This window comes from Copadichromis virginalis, linkage group LG10, assembly GCF_057382275.1.
Source record: "Copadichromis virginalis isolate Kocher_CV1m ecotype Utaka linkage group LG10, C_Virginalis_male_GT1.1, whole genome shotgun sequence".
Lineage (NCBI taxonomy): Eukaryota > Metazoa > Chordata > Actinopteri > Cichliformes > Cichlidae > Copadichromis > Copadichromis virginalis.
Window position 1 is genome coordinate 531,607 of NC_140627.1, and position 15,447 is coordinate 547,053.

A 15,447-nucleotide genomic window follows, 5' to 3' on the forward strand; every position below is an offset into this window, starting at 1 on the left:
TAAGTAACTAAGTAATTAATTACTTTTGAAAATAAGTAATCAGTAAAGTAACGGGATTACTTTTTTGGGGAGGTAATCAGTAATTAGTTACTGATTACTTTTTTCAAGTAACTTGACCAACACTGCTGATAAAAGCACTGGGCTATCCAAACCATTGAATTCACCATATGGCACTGTAATGCCAAAGTATCTGTGGGCGAGATGTGCAACCCCAACGAATGTGTGTAAATTTTAGAATGTACTTGGGTGCAGAAAAACTCTATATATAACTGTGCCATAGCCTTCAATAGTTTGGGCCTTGGTGACTGCTAAAAGCATACAGATACAAGTATTCAAGTATTCAATTAGAATAATCAGTGGCAAGTCACTAAATAGACAATAGCACTGTTACAGAATAGCACTACCCCCTCGGTGGACTGGTGCTGAAAACACCTGTGATATGATTGAGCTTCACATAATTAATTAATATTTACTAAGGTGTTAGTAAAACATTATCTCAAATGAATTCCAACATGTTTCATGTGTTTAATTACATGAAACATGTTCTTATGATTTTAAACTAAATTCTGTTCTCATAATAGTAGTTCCCACAGCCTTAGCTGGGAATTTTATTACTATGACATCAACAACTCTGCTGACTAATACATATTTGAAGCTATATGGAGGTAAGCTTGTAGCATTAATTATGATGTAAAATAATCTCCCTAACTGGATGAATGTGTGCTGCCAGGACAGCTCACCTGTTAATCAGCACGTGCCAAGTCACGTGTTGCTGCACATGTTACATCAAGGTTTTGTTTGTAATTAAAGGTGACACTGAGACGGTCAGATTGGAAAGGAGGTTTGCACACCAGTGTGTATGCCAAGTGCTGCGTGCGTCACTAAACATGACACTGTTGGACAATGAAGGGAAGAGAACCAGAGGAGGAAACTGAACCTGTGATTAGCAGGAAGGACAGGAAAGTGACTGATAGCACCCAGTAACTAACTTTTAACTGAACTAGTGTAGGTTTTTCCATTTTCCTTGGAATACCTTTTTAGTTTTGTGCGCAAAGTCTTTGGGCCAAACATGAGCTGCATTCCTGCCTCACATAGGTAAGTTACAAGATTTAAATACTCTTACCTTCCACCTACCCACTTTCTAAAGGTTTGAGGATATGAATTGTGTGTTATGGTCTTTACCTTAATGATAATAGAAAATGCCTTGTGGTGACTGCAGTCTGAACTGGCAACAAATGAAGTAATTAATTATTTAATAAATGTGTGGAATAGAGCTGTGTTGAACTACACAGTGACTATACTAAATATTGCTGACCAGTATTTCAAAAGACCTAAATGAATGGCAATGCATATACAGAAACCTATTGTATGTTTATTTATATGTAATATGCCATAAAAGTCTTTATGAGTAGGTCTGGTCTTTCTGTTACAAATATATTAATTACAGCACATATATTTGAAAACTAGTAGTAGTGAAAACAAATGTTCTTGTACCCTTCCCCCCTCCATGGGGTTGAGGCATTAATCAAGCTTGTACTTAGTAATTAGCTGCAGATTAACTCAGCAGGAGAAGCTGTCTCCCTCCGTATACCTACAGTATACCATATAACACTTGACATTTTTCTCTACTGCAAAAACCCTGTAAATCATTCCTCAGTCCACTGCTTCCTGTAAACTTGAACTAAGCTGAACATTCCTAAAACCCTGTTGGAAATCTCTAGACTTTGAGAGTGTGAGGTCTCTGATAGTTAACATGCAGATTTCATCCTTACGCATTTCAGTCCAGTCTACTAATGCCCATCAGCACCTTGTATAAACACTACAGTTTCATAAATGTGTCATGTATATCTTATCTTTGATTTTTATACCTTGAGTTAGATATTCTTTCAAATCCAATTTAGAAATTTTGAACCCTATGTCGCCAAAGTGTTTCAAAAATATTTGTGACAGGATTAAAGAAATGATGGAATGTCTCACATCCAATGAGGCTACGCATGTAGGAATAAAAACCATATCTCAGAGAGGCACACTCTGGAAAGTAATTCATTTCCATTCAGTTTTATTTATAGAGTGCTAAATCACAGAAAAAGTTGCCTCAAGGTGCTTTATACTGTAAGGTAAAGACCCTACAATACTATGAAGAAAACCCCAACGACTCCCTGCTTGGTCCGCCTTTGGGCAAGGACTTGGCAACAGTGCGAAGGAAAAGCCATTTAACAGCAAGAAGTCCAGGCTCAGGAAGAGGCAGTCATCTGCCTCAAGCAGTTGGGGGTGAGGGGAGGAAGACAGGAAAACAGACACATTATGGAAGAGAACCAGAGATTATTAATAACTAATGATTAAATGCAGAGTGATGTATAAACACAAAGAGTAAACAGATGTGAGCAAAGAAGGAACACTCCAGCAGCCTAGGTTTTCTCTAACTGAGGGATCAGGGTAACCCGATCAAGCCCTATCCACGAAGAGTGTTTCACCACTGCAGAGGCTGTGTCCTGCGCAAAATGTGAGGATGGCATTCAGATGACCAACACCAAATCTTTATCAAGTGAACGGGAACTGAGGAGATTACTAGAAGCCAAATACAGAGTGTGTTGCTAAAAGAAGTAAAACAATGGCAATCACACCCCTGGCTTACATCTTGTGTGTGTGTGTGTGTGTGTGTGTGTGTGTGTGTGTGTGTGTGTGTGTGTGTGTGTGTGTGTGTGTACGTGTGTGTGTGTGTGTGTGTGTAGTATGAACACCATTCTCACTCAAGTTGAATCTCAGATGGAGGAGTGTCCAGTTCAGAGGAGAGGAAGCAAAGCCTATCAGGTAGGTTTTTTATTCAGTTCAGTTTTATTTTTATAGTGCCAGTTCACAAAAACAGTTACCTTAACCTCCTAGGACTTGGCGTCTACATATGTGGACATCACATTTTAGGTTATTTAGACCAAAATACTCAATTTTGCTCTACATGGGCCTGATATCCACTTATGAGGACAATATACTGCTACTGTTCTATCAAAATTTTAAACGAATATCCTCATATGTGGCTCTCAATTTTCTTAAAAGCAAAGATGAGTAAAAATAAAATCTGGTAATTCTTTGTTTTTACATTCATCGGGCCCCAATAAGCCCAAATATCAAAGAGAAATTAAAAATGCATGCTGTCTATGGGTAACCCTGTTAAGAGATCTAAGGTTTTTACTCACTTGAAACGTCTAAATTCTGACATAGCATTTTTACAGGAGACTCATCTTCGCATTAAGGATCATTATAGGTTATATTGCCCTTGGGTAGGTCAGGTCTTTCACTCAAATTTTAATTCGAAAGCTAGAGGAGTGGCCATTCTCATTAATAAGAAAGTTCAATTCTCTTCGACCGATGTTATTGCTGATGGGAATGGTAGATACATCATTGTTGCTGGTACCCTAATGCAGAAAAAGGTTTTGTTGGTAAATGTATATGCCCCGAATTTTGATGATGCTGAATTTGCTAATAGATTGCTGAGTAACATCCCCTTTCTGAATACACATTTGCTGATCCTTGGTGGTGATCTGAATTGTGTTTTTGATCCAATTTTGGATCGATCTAGTCCTCGTAATTTGACTCCATCATCTATGTCTAAAACATTCTCAGATTTTATGAAACAGAATGATCTTGTTGATCCATGGAGATTTCGCAACCCTTCAATCAAAAAATTTTCGTTTTTCTCTCAGGTCCACCAGTCTTATTCCAGGATTGATTATTTTTTCATCGACAGAACTCTTAATTCATGTGTTAATTCTTCCGACTATTCTGGTATTGTAATATCTGATCATTCTCCTCTGCTATTGGATGTTCAGCTTTCTAACCAAAAACGTAGTCCTCCACTTTGGAGATTTAACTCTCTCCTTCTGGCGGATAAAGAATTTTGTGAATTTATTTCAGGCTCTATTGAGGAGTTCTTGTCCTTCAATCAGGATGATTCTGTTTCATATTCTCTGCTATGGGAGACTCTTAAATGCTACCTGAGAGGTCAAATTATTTCTTACTCTGTCCGTGCTAATAAAAAGATTAATGCCAGGCTTAAAGAACTTATAGCTGCAATTAGTAACCTTGATCAATGTTATACACTGAACCCTTCTCCAGAATTACTGAAGCAGCGCCTTGATTTGCAAGCAGAATTTGATCTTATGTCAACCAAAGAGGCTGAGCACTTATTACTACGCAGTCGTGGCTCATATTACGAATATGGTGACAAGGCTAGTCGCTTGTTGGCACATCAGTTACGACGTCAGGCCTCCTCGCGTGTGATACCCAGTATTAAACACTCTTATGACAATATTACTACAGATCCCTTGGAAATTAATTCTACCTTTAAAACATTTTACTCTTTGTTGTACAGGTCCGAATTTCCCACGGATAAAGCTAAAATGAATGCATTTCTTCATAATCTTTCAAACCCTGTTATTGGTGCTAATGATGCGGGGCAATTGGACTCCCCATTATCTGTTGAAGAAGTATTAAAAGCTATTACAGTTATGCAGTCTAATAAAGCCCCGGGCCCGGATGGGTTTCCAATTGAATTTTATAAAACATTTATTGGTAAATTGGCACCATTGCTTTTGTCTGTGTTTAACGAATCCTTGGAAACGGGTTCATTACCGCCTACTTTCACACAAGCAACCATAGCGCTCCTTCTCAAAAATGACAAGGACCCAACCTCCTGTGGTTCCTACAGGCCATTATCTCTGCTTAATGCCGATGCAAAGGTATTGGCTAAAGTAATTGCATCTCGCCTTGAGGATGTGCTTCCTCGAATTATATCTGAAGAGCAGAATGGCTTTATAAAGGGACGGCAATTGTTTTTTAATACCCGTACACTCTTTAATGTTATTTACTCAAAGCGTCTATCTGAACTTCCTGAACTTGTGATTTCTTTAGATGCTGAAAAGGCTTTCGATAGGGTGGAGTGGGAGTACTTGTTTGCAGTTTTAGAGAAATTTGGTTTTGGCGATAAATTTATTTCCTGGATTCGGCTTCTTTATTCATCCCCTAAAGCCAGTGTTCATACTAATGATGTTTACTCTGATTATTTTGCGCTGGGTCGTGGTTGTCGTCAAGGTTGCCCTTTGTCTGCCTTACTCTTTGCCATTGCCATCGAGCCTCTGTCTATTACATTGAGATCTTCTTCTGTATTCAGGGGAATCATCCGTAATGGAATTACACATAAAGTATCATTGTATGCGGATGACTTGTTATTATATATGACTGACCCTGCATGCTCCATCCCTGCTGTTTTAAGTATTCTGGAGAACTTCAGTTCGTTTTCAGGTTATAAATTAAATTTGGGGAAAAGTGAGTGTTTTCCTGTTAATACGGCAGCACGACAACTTCAACAGTCCGATCTACCCTTTCGTCTCAGTCCATCTGGGTTTAAGTACTTAGGGATTAACGTGATTCGCTCTCTAGCTGGCCTTAAATCAGAGAATTTGTCTCCTCTTATATCAAGGATCGCATCTGATATTCAAAGATGGGGTAATCTCCCCCTTTCTTTAATCGGTAAGATTAATGTTGTTAAAATGAACATCTTACCAAAATTTTTATTTTTATTTCAGTCAATTCCCTTATTTTTGCCGAAACATTTTTTTGTTTCACTGGACAAGATTATTGGTTCTTTCATTTGGGGAGGGAAGCCACCTAGGGTCTCTAAAACTTTGCTGCAGCGATGCAGATTTAGTGGAGGACTTGCATTACCTAATTTTTTAGTCTACTACTGGGCCGCTCACATCCATAAACTTTGCTACTGGCTAAAATCTTCTGGTTCCTCGTGGTGTAAATTGGAGCTGTCATCATGTAAGGGCTCTTCTTTACCGGCTTTGCTCTATTCCTCTTTACCCGTGAGACCCTCTCTGTACACTGATAATCAGGTGGTTCTTAACACAGTCAAAATCTGGTTTCAGTTTAGACGTCACTTTAATTTTGTAATGCCGTCTTCCTCGGGTCCTCTAAGCGACAACCATTTGTTTCCCCCTTCACTTTTGGACTCGACATTTTCAGTGTGATGTGACAAGGGTATAAAACAGTTCAAACATTTATATGTGGATGGTGTTTTCGATAGTTTTCCCAACTTGTCTTCTCGTTATAATCTCCCTATGACCCATTTGTTTCGCTATTTTCAAATTCGAAATTTTGTTGCCAAGTGTTTTCCAAATTTCCCCTCTTTGCCTCCAGAACAGCAGTGGGAAACTACGTTATCATTTGTTCCTCATCACAGAGGAACCATTTTGAAACTCTATGATGCTATCCTGTCTTTTAGTAACCACTCTAATGTTAAGCTTAAGTGTACATGGGAAGGAGAACTGGGAATTCGAATACATGAGGAGTCTTGGGAACAGGCTATAGCGAGGGTACGATCTTCCACCTCCTGTGCTCGTCTTGGACTTATTCAATTTAAGGTCATACACAGGGTGCATTTCTCTAAGTCTAGACTTTCTGAATTGTATCCAGAAGTGGAAAATAAATGTGATAAATGCCACGGTTCTCCTTGTCACCTTAGCCACATGTTTTTTCTGTGTCCTGAGCTGGAAGGTTTCTGGACAGGGTATTTTGCTATTATGTCAACTGTTCTTGGGGTAACTCTTCATCCTTGTCCTCTGATTGCTGTATTTGGGATTCCTGTTCGTTGTGTGTTTTTTTTTTTTCCATATATATATATATATATATATATATATATATATGTATGTATGTATATTTACTTAGGAAAATGAAGAAAGGTTGATTGTATTTTGGTAACTGCAAGTGCTGTTGTTTTCTTTTTTCAATAAAAATATTTTCCAAAAAAAAATGCATGCTGTGGAAGAGTTCGGGTCTTAGGAGGTTAAGGCACATTAACATTCAACACAAGCACAAGCAGAGAAAATCCCAACAATCATATGAACCGCTGTAAACAAGCACTTTGGCAACAGTGGGAAGGAAAAACTCCCTCGTAACAAGAAGAAACCTCCTGCACAACCAGGCTCAGGGAGGGGCGGCTAACTGCCTCAACTGGCTGGGAGTGAGGGGAGGAAGATGGGACAAAGGACACCCTGTTGAAAAGAGCAGATTAATAATAATTAATGGTTAAATGCAGAGTGGTGTATAAACACATGAGTGGAGAAGAAACAGCAGCTTATTGCAGGACTCAGGACTCACCTGATCCAGCCCTAACTATATACTTTGCCAAAGAGGAACATTTTAGGCCGGATCTAATGACAGTTTTTACAGTTAACACCACCACATGAGATGTAATTAAAGCCCAGACTTTCATTTTAATTCAGTGGGTTTAACAAAAGTAAACCATTTAACAGTTACAGCCATTTATGTCACTGTGCCTGATGAAACACACGTTGAGCAGTCGCTCACTGATATTGCTATCACATGTAATGAAACCTTCTTCAAAGTCATTTAGGTCTGTTTCTCTCTTTATTTTGTTTCAAAATTTAAACTTTTCAGAATATCAGCCGTGTAATTGATGCTGCAGAGCTTGTCTGAGTAGCATCTTCACTGTGGTTTTCATTTCATTCCTTTTTATAATAATAATAATAATAATAATAATAATAATTCTGTTAATTTGTAACCAGTTGGCATTTATTTCAGTACCTGAAAAAACTAAGGAGGCTGAGAACATCATCTACTGAAATAAGATTGTATTATTTATGAGCACATGACTTTCAGTCCTTACAGTTACTTATTTTCAATTTACATTTTTTAAGAGCATTATGAATTTGTTCCCTGACCAGATCTTCCCTGAAGCTAACATGAATGAAGAGTCAGATTATCCCGAAGACTTTGTTTATAGGAGGGAGCGTCTTCCCTCTATTGTTGTGGAGCCCACAGACCACAGTGAACAGGAGAGTGGGGAGCTGCGCTGGCCTTTGGGATGTCCAGTGGGTAGCAATGTGGAGGAAGAACTTGATGACAACAGAAGTGCTGATCACATGACAGAGAGCTCTGTGGATGGACAGCAGCAGGAGGACAAGGAAGAAAGGTAAAGAGCAGATAATTATAATTTCCAGCACTGAGTCTGGGTCCTGGGAACAGCCATGGAAGCAGAGGAATCTGCTCCCTGAGAAATCAAGGCACTTCATACAACTTGCCTCTTTAACCCAAGCACTTTTTTCACAAGTGCTTACTATCTAGCATTTATCCTCTATTGCAGTGGTTCCCAAACGGTTTTTGCTAGGCCCCTCTTTGTTTTACAAGAAAATCCCACTGCAGTTTATTTCACACCTCACACCTTTTGTAAACAATGAAACTAATAAAAGTAAACTGCAACAAATTACAGGTTGGAGTAAAATAAACTACTACCTCTTTTAAATAACAGAAAAACAAACCATCTTTATGGTGTCATTATTTTGCATGTGGTTGTTTTTTTTTTTACCGTGTACTAACATTCAACACTGCTATCAATTGATGCAATAGATATTTTTCAAAAAATGCCTCTCTGTGCAAAACAACTGTTGGAATCTGTTGGTCCATGATGTGGACAGCCCAGCGTGTGCTCCCGACGCAGGGGAAACAAATTCTGCCAGGGATACCTACCGTGGCACCAACGTTGTGCAGGTGAAGCCAAAAGCAAGATATCCTTCATCATATTTTCCAGTCTTTGGCTTGGAAAGAAGTTGGTTTGGAAGTGTATTTGGCGATGCTTCATCTTCCGCTTTGCCCCGTCTCTTATGCAAGCAATGCCCAAGCATTCTTTTTTTTGTTCATACCACGCCGCCCTTGCAATGGCTGTGCTCCCAGACTTTGGGAACCACTGCTCTAATGGATGCACTGTAGAGCAGCTTGGGGTTAGTATCTTGTCCAAGGATATTTGACATGCAGATTGGGGCAGCCAGGAATCAAACCACCAGCATTCTAACTAGTAGATGACTGCCTCTAACTCCTGACGTAAAGCCACCCCAAACAACAACCACTCTCTGAAAAAGGGAGGTGCTCTCACTTGGTGTTGGCTCTCTCTGTGCTGCAGCATTTTGGATACAACTACAGGCTTTTCACAGTTTTTACGACAACCTGATAATAATGTATGTTGTTGTTGTTCTTTCCTTTTTAATCACTGAGATAGAATTTAAGAGATAATGCGCAAATGGAAGAAAGCAAATATTTGTTTAATATGCATATTTAGGGACATTTATTAGTCAAGAACAACTTTCCTCACAGTCTGGTTAGACACCCTGTTTATAAGATTTTTAAGGTGAACTACAATCATTTTAGTTTCATCTCACTTTAGAAGCAGAAAGTTAGCGGCCATCCAGGTCTTTATGTCTTTAAGACATTCCTGCAGTTTAACTCATTGGTGTGTGTTATCTGGCTTCATGGACAGATAGAGCTGGGTGTCATCTGCATAGCAGTGTAAATGTATGCTATGTCTTCTAATGATGCTGCCTAAGGGAAGCATGTATAATGTAAACAGAATTGGTCCTAGCACTGAACCCTGTGGAACTCCATAATTAACCTTAGTGTGTGAAGAGGACTCTCCATTTACATGCACAAACTGGAGTCTATTAGATAGATATGATACAAACCACTGCAGCACAGTACCTGTAATACCTACAGCATGTTCTAATCGCTCTAATAGGATATTATGGTCGACAGTATCGAACGCTGCACTGAGGTCTAGCAGGACAAGCACAGAGATGAGTCCACTGTCAGAGGCCATAAGAAGATCATTTGTAACCTTCACTAAAGCTGTTTCTGTGCTGTGCTGAGCTCTGAAACCTGACTGAAACTCTTCAAATAAACCATTCCTCTGCAGATGATCTGTTAGCTGTTTGACAACTACTCTTTCAAGGATGTTTGATATGAAAGGAAGGTTGGAGATTGGCCTATAATTAGCTAAGACTGCTGGGTCTAGAGATGCTTTTTGAGTAAAGGTTTAACTACAGCCAGCTTGAAGGCCTGTGGTACATAGCTGATTATTAGAGATAGGTTGATCAGATTTAATATTGAAGCATTAACTAATGGCAGGACTTCTTTGAGCAGTTTTGTAGGAATGGGGTCTAAAAGACACATTGATGGTTTGGAGGAAGTAATTATTGAAGTTAACTCAGAAAGATCAATTGGAGAAAAAGAGTCTAAATAAATGTAACTAGTGTTAGCTGTAAATAGCTATAGGTCTGTGGGATGGTTATGAATATTTTTCTCTGATGGTTAAAATTGTATTTGTGAAGAAATTAATGAAATCATTACTAATTAAGGTTAAATGAATAAATGATGAATTGTAAAATTTCCTAGGTTTACGGAGAGCTGCTTTAAAAAACAAAACAAAAAAACAAAACAAAAAAAAAACCAACAACAGAGCAATAAACTAATTTCCAAGGCTATGAATGAATGTGAAGATTTTTAGTTCCTGTATCAAGTCAGTTAACCATTACCAATTTTTATTTCGTAGCTCAGTTGCCAGGAAGTCTTCTATTGGCCCATCCCAGACTCAACTGTCTCTCATCCGGCTAACTCCGCCCACCTCCCCCACCACCCCTGATGCTGCCCCACCCTGCCTGAGGAACTGAAGCAGTACAAGCATTAAAATATACTGTGTGTAACGTTTTTCATGGATATTCATTATTAAAGTATATGCTGTTACAGCGAGTCCTTTACTACTAAAAAATAAAATAATTTGCATTGCCAGGTCATTATGGATGATTACGGTATAATAATAATAATGGGGTTTTTTTTGGTTTATGTTTTTACATGTATCCATAAGCTCGACATTTATGGCAGGAAGTGCGCTGACTAAATCCTGTGCTGACAAATGATGGTAATCATAAAGTCAAGTCCACCTTTTAAATTCACAAATTTAAATTGAAGGTTTATGACAAATTATTTTAAGACTTTCAGATGCTAAACATTTACCTAAAAGATACAGAGATATTTTCCCTTTAACTTTTCTGGCTGTGTGCAATGACAGTTTAACAAGTCAAGTTCATATCCACTAGTCTCATCCTAGAGTTTTAACTTTTACCCCCTCGCTACAGAGCCTAGCAGGTTACTGCACTTGCCATGTTATTATAGTAGCTGTCCTCTAGAGGGAAGCACAGGAACACACATAACTGGTATCTTTTCATGGGACAGCACTGAAGATATGACTTTGATGCGATGTAAAGTAGTCGGTGTACAGCTTGTATAGCAGTGTCTTGATGCATGCTCAGTCATTCAGGTAAGTAAATCCCAAAAAGTTGATTCTGTTCATCTGCAGGTTTCCAACCTTATAAACAGGACATTTGCACAATGACTGAAACCAGCACCACTGAATGAACAATGGGCTGGGAGGTCAGTTTATGATCATTAATATGCAAACTGTCATGACCATTGATCAACAACCACTGATCAAAGCCCACTGACTTAATTTAATTATTTAATCTTGTAGTAAATTAAGTTATGAAATTGTGTTTAATATTTTTATATATACTCTGTTACCTTAGTGCAATCAAAAAGATCGACCCTCTGTGAAATGGTCCTCTCTCTCTCTCTCTCTGGTTGTGTTACAATAGCAAGCAAACTGTACTGCTGAGGGGCTTTATTGAATGGACCCCAGCTCCTGTCTCTTGTTGTCAAATTCTCAAGCGAAACAAGGACAAGGACAACCAACCACTGACCACCAAGTAGGTTGGTTCAGATATTTCATGATGATTTCCTGCTGCCATTACCAGTGCCTTAATAATTGTTTTTTTTTTTTTTTTTTTTTTTTAATTTTTAGATGTAGGGGAGAGGTGGATTGAAATAACTTTCATGAACAAATGAATGGCCTTTCATGGCGAAACCAGATGAGGTTTGACTCCATCAAATAAATACTTCAAATGAGGGGAGAGAAAACAAGGGAAGTCAAACTAAAAACCAGACATGCAGAGCAGCAATCACCTGAATGAGGAAACAAGATTAACTTACATTTGTGTATAAAGTAAAGCAATTAAACATATTGGAACACATTTGAATGTTTAATCTTTATGATTAGAAATAAAGAAATAATTCACTGGGGGTGGATAGTATAGTCTGAGTACAGCACACCTCCAACCCCTCACCTAAACTGTTGAAAATGGAGTGTGTATTTTTTGGGGTGAATACTCTAAATAACATAAGCCACATCATATCAGTATAACTAACCACATATATTCTCTGTCTGTATTTACAGTAATAAGGGTCAGCTAATTAAAGTCAACTTCTTCTTTGTCTTTATCGAGGGATGAAATAGAAAGTTTCCAGCAGTGCCTAGTGTCGAAGATTAAAAGTCTGTCAGTCACTCACAAAAAAGTACACCTATTGTTTTGGTTTATTATGGATATAGATTACCTTAAGTAGGACAACTGCAATTTGTTTTCCTTACAGTTGTACACTCACCATGTTTTGCACATCACTTTACATTTCCCTTTCAACACTAGGCACTCCTATAACTGCACTTTCAGCTGTTCTTCAGGTGCTAAAAATCCTGCTTTCTTGTGGCAGCTACGTTCCAAGAAAAACAATGAAAGATTCCCGAGTGTCCTGCTGTGCTGTGTGTAACCTAAGGCCCTTATTCAGATCCACTGTAAAATCAAATTAGTTCCCACAGCTTTTAAAAAATTTAACAAAAAACAAAGTAAAAATTACTTAAGATAAATAAGTTAGGGCAACTTATTTATTCTGAGTTATTTCTCTGAACTTAAACAATGTATGGAAACTCGTTGCCTCAAAAAATGTAAAGCTTACGTAAAGATAACTATGTTAGGACAACATAGTCATTGCAAGTACACAGTACTAAGAATAACTTTGGTTTTTTTTGAGTGTGCAATACTAATTGTTTACCTACGGACAAACATTTCAAGTTCTGCTAAACTAAAAAACAATTTTTGGTACCATACTATTTTTGATTTTGCTTACATGACGACGAAGCACGAAACCGACGTTGACGAAAATGCCCTGGCCACCGCTGATGCTGTAGTGGATACCAGAGGCACTGCCTCGGGCCACCGGGTCGTCCACTACAGTCAAAAGGTCCGTGAAACCTTGCGACTGTGGCAGAGGACCAACCAGATCCACATGCACCTGATCAAAACGCTTCCCTGCGTTGGCATGGGATGTACGCCACTGCCCAGTCTTTCACCGATTTGCGAGGGGCCGACCAAACGAACCTAGAGCTGACCAGCTTGACTGAGGCCCGGACACCTGGATGAGAGAGGACGTGTACTTACTGAGTCAAAAATGCAACAACGCCACAAAGAGGCGCCAAAAAGGGGAACTACCGGACATGGACGGTCGGTGGAAACATCGCAAAGCAGGCTAGGCCCACCGTTCCACATGGGTCAGTCCTCCAGTGCAAGGCCCGTTTGCTCAGACTGAAAGGCAAGGACGTCCAGGTTAGCACACTGGTCAGCGGCCATAGCGTCAAAGTCTATGCCGACATAAACGGGAGAAACCAGCACGGTCAACAGACAGTCAGCCACCAGCCACGCAGTTAGACTTACCAGCCACGTGCTGAATGTCTGTCGTAAACTTGGAAATGGCTGCCAACTGGCGCTGTTGGCTCACGCTCCACGGGTCAGAGACCTTGGACATTGCAAATGTCAAGGGTTTATGAAAGCTACGACCCTCAAAAATGTCGCGTCGCGAGGTGTAGGGCCAGTAACTTCCTGTCAAAAACACTATATTTGCGCTCACTGTCCCTGAGCGTGTGAATGAAAAAGGCGAGCGGTTGCCAGACACCGGAGACCCGCTGTTCTAACACGCAGGGGTGGATGTAGAGAAATTTTCTGAGGGGGTCAAAGAAATCAAATTGGGTGGCAAAATAAAGCCTTTTTTCAAACACATATGCAGGTGGTTACATATGGTGGAAATGATTCAAACGCAGTAAGTATACACGTTTTTCATATAAATATAGTCTGTAACTTAATTATTTTCTGTAGCCTACATAATTAAACACTTTAGTTATATAAAACATGTGAGTTTTGATTCTATGTACTATATAGCCTGTATAATAAATAAATATGTAGCCCAATAAGTATAAAATCCAGAAAGCTACACAACATGGAGCGGTTCATTTACAAATACAAGTCACAAGTCCAAGTTTTTTGGTAGAAAAAAATCAAATTGTTACATGCTTAAATTACACAAAATGTCAGAAATCTGCACTGTCATGAACAAAAATGATTTGTTGGATTAACCCTCTGAGGACCAAAATATAACTGGCCATTTTTGACTCCTTTTGATTTTACATTTGTATTTCACCTTCAAATTGTTTCATTTTGGGGTTTTTTCCCCTTTGCCTTGTTTGGTATCATGTTTTTTTTCCAGCTCAACCTCACGTGTCTTAATTGAGTTGTTTTTTCATTGACATACTGTATTAGTATTACTCTCCTGAAGTCACACAAAAACTTAAAATCCTAGTAGTATTTTTTTTTACTGTAAAAAAACCACAGACATGTTGAGTAAATTATATATATATTATAACTTGAAATGCAAATATAAATTGTACATTTTGAAAACATATGCACACATTTTGTGACCATATACAACTATTTATCTAAAAATGCAGCCAATACACCTGCTGTTGTTTAATTTTGTACAATCAATCAAAAATATTAATAAAACTTAAATGAGAGAACAATCAGGTGTCACAATAAGATGTCCCACAAATTATGTGTGCCAGTAAAAAAAAAAGTGTTTTTCCACAAAAAGACAGAGGAGAACACCACAGGGATAAACCTGCAGGTCTGACAACAGGAGGTGTATCACTCCATTGGTTTTCTACTTGGTGAAAGTGTTTACATTGCAATGTGCCTTTGTGACATTCATTAGTGCCCTCACTGACACCAAAACAAAACAGCACAGCACAGGAGTCCGAGCAGTACAGGTGGCCAACCCGGGGGCCAGCGACAGAGATGAAACGGGTCCGGAGGCCGGCCACGTAGAAGGCAGCGGCGGCGAGGAAACAATTCAGGCAGCCAACAACGCTGATGGCAGTGGCAGCAGCGACAGAGCCGGTCCGGAGGCCGACCACGCGGGAGGCAGTGGCGGCGACAGAGCAGGTCCGGAGCAGGTACTAGAGTTAAATATAAACGCTCCAACTAAAGAAAGAAAAGGAAGGTCGTGGGCTTCTTTGTCTACGAGAATATTATTGTGCAGCTCAATTAAGACCATTGATATGTCTCTGTTGTCCAGATTACACCGCCGGATGGAAAGATGTTGAAGGAACAATAGTTAAAGGAAAACCAGTTACAGCTTTAATATTGGACATAAAATTGCAGAATAAAATACACATGGCAGATGAACCCATACTACAAATAATAATATCTGCTTGGAAAAAAGTAATACAAATTTGCGGTTTGGAAAATGCCTCCAAGGTTTTAAGATGGTGTGCATATGATTCAGATTTTATCCCAAATCAGTACGATAATAGATTCAAAAACTGGATTTCAAAAGGTATAACTAATTATTATTTATTTGTCCACAAGGGGGCATGCCAAAGCTTTG

General features: G+C 39.0%; 1 protein-coding gene across 1 annotated transcript; it reads left to right on the forward strand.

The window, feature by feature from the left end:
* The first annotated feature begins 903 nt into the window (after positions 1–903).
* LOC146699585 (uncharacterized) lies at positions 904–10,625 on the forward strand. The gene is made up of 4 exons (XM_085471341.1): positions 904–1,095; positions 2,733–2,811; positions 7,743–7,990; positions 10,397–10,625. The coding sequence occupies exons 1-4, from the start codon at positions 1,070–1,072 to the stop codon at positions 10,512–10,514; spliced, it is 471 nt and encodes a 156-aa protein (XP_085327467.1). The 5' UTR covers positions 904–1,069; the 3' UTR covers positions 10,515–10,625.
* Positions 10,626–15,447: the final 4,822 nt, after the last annotated feature.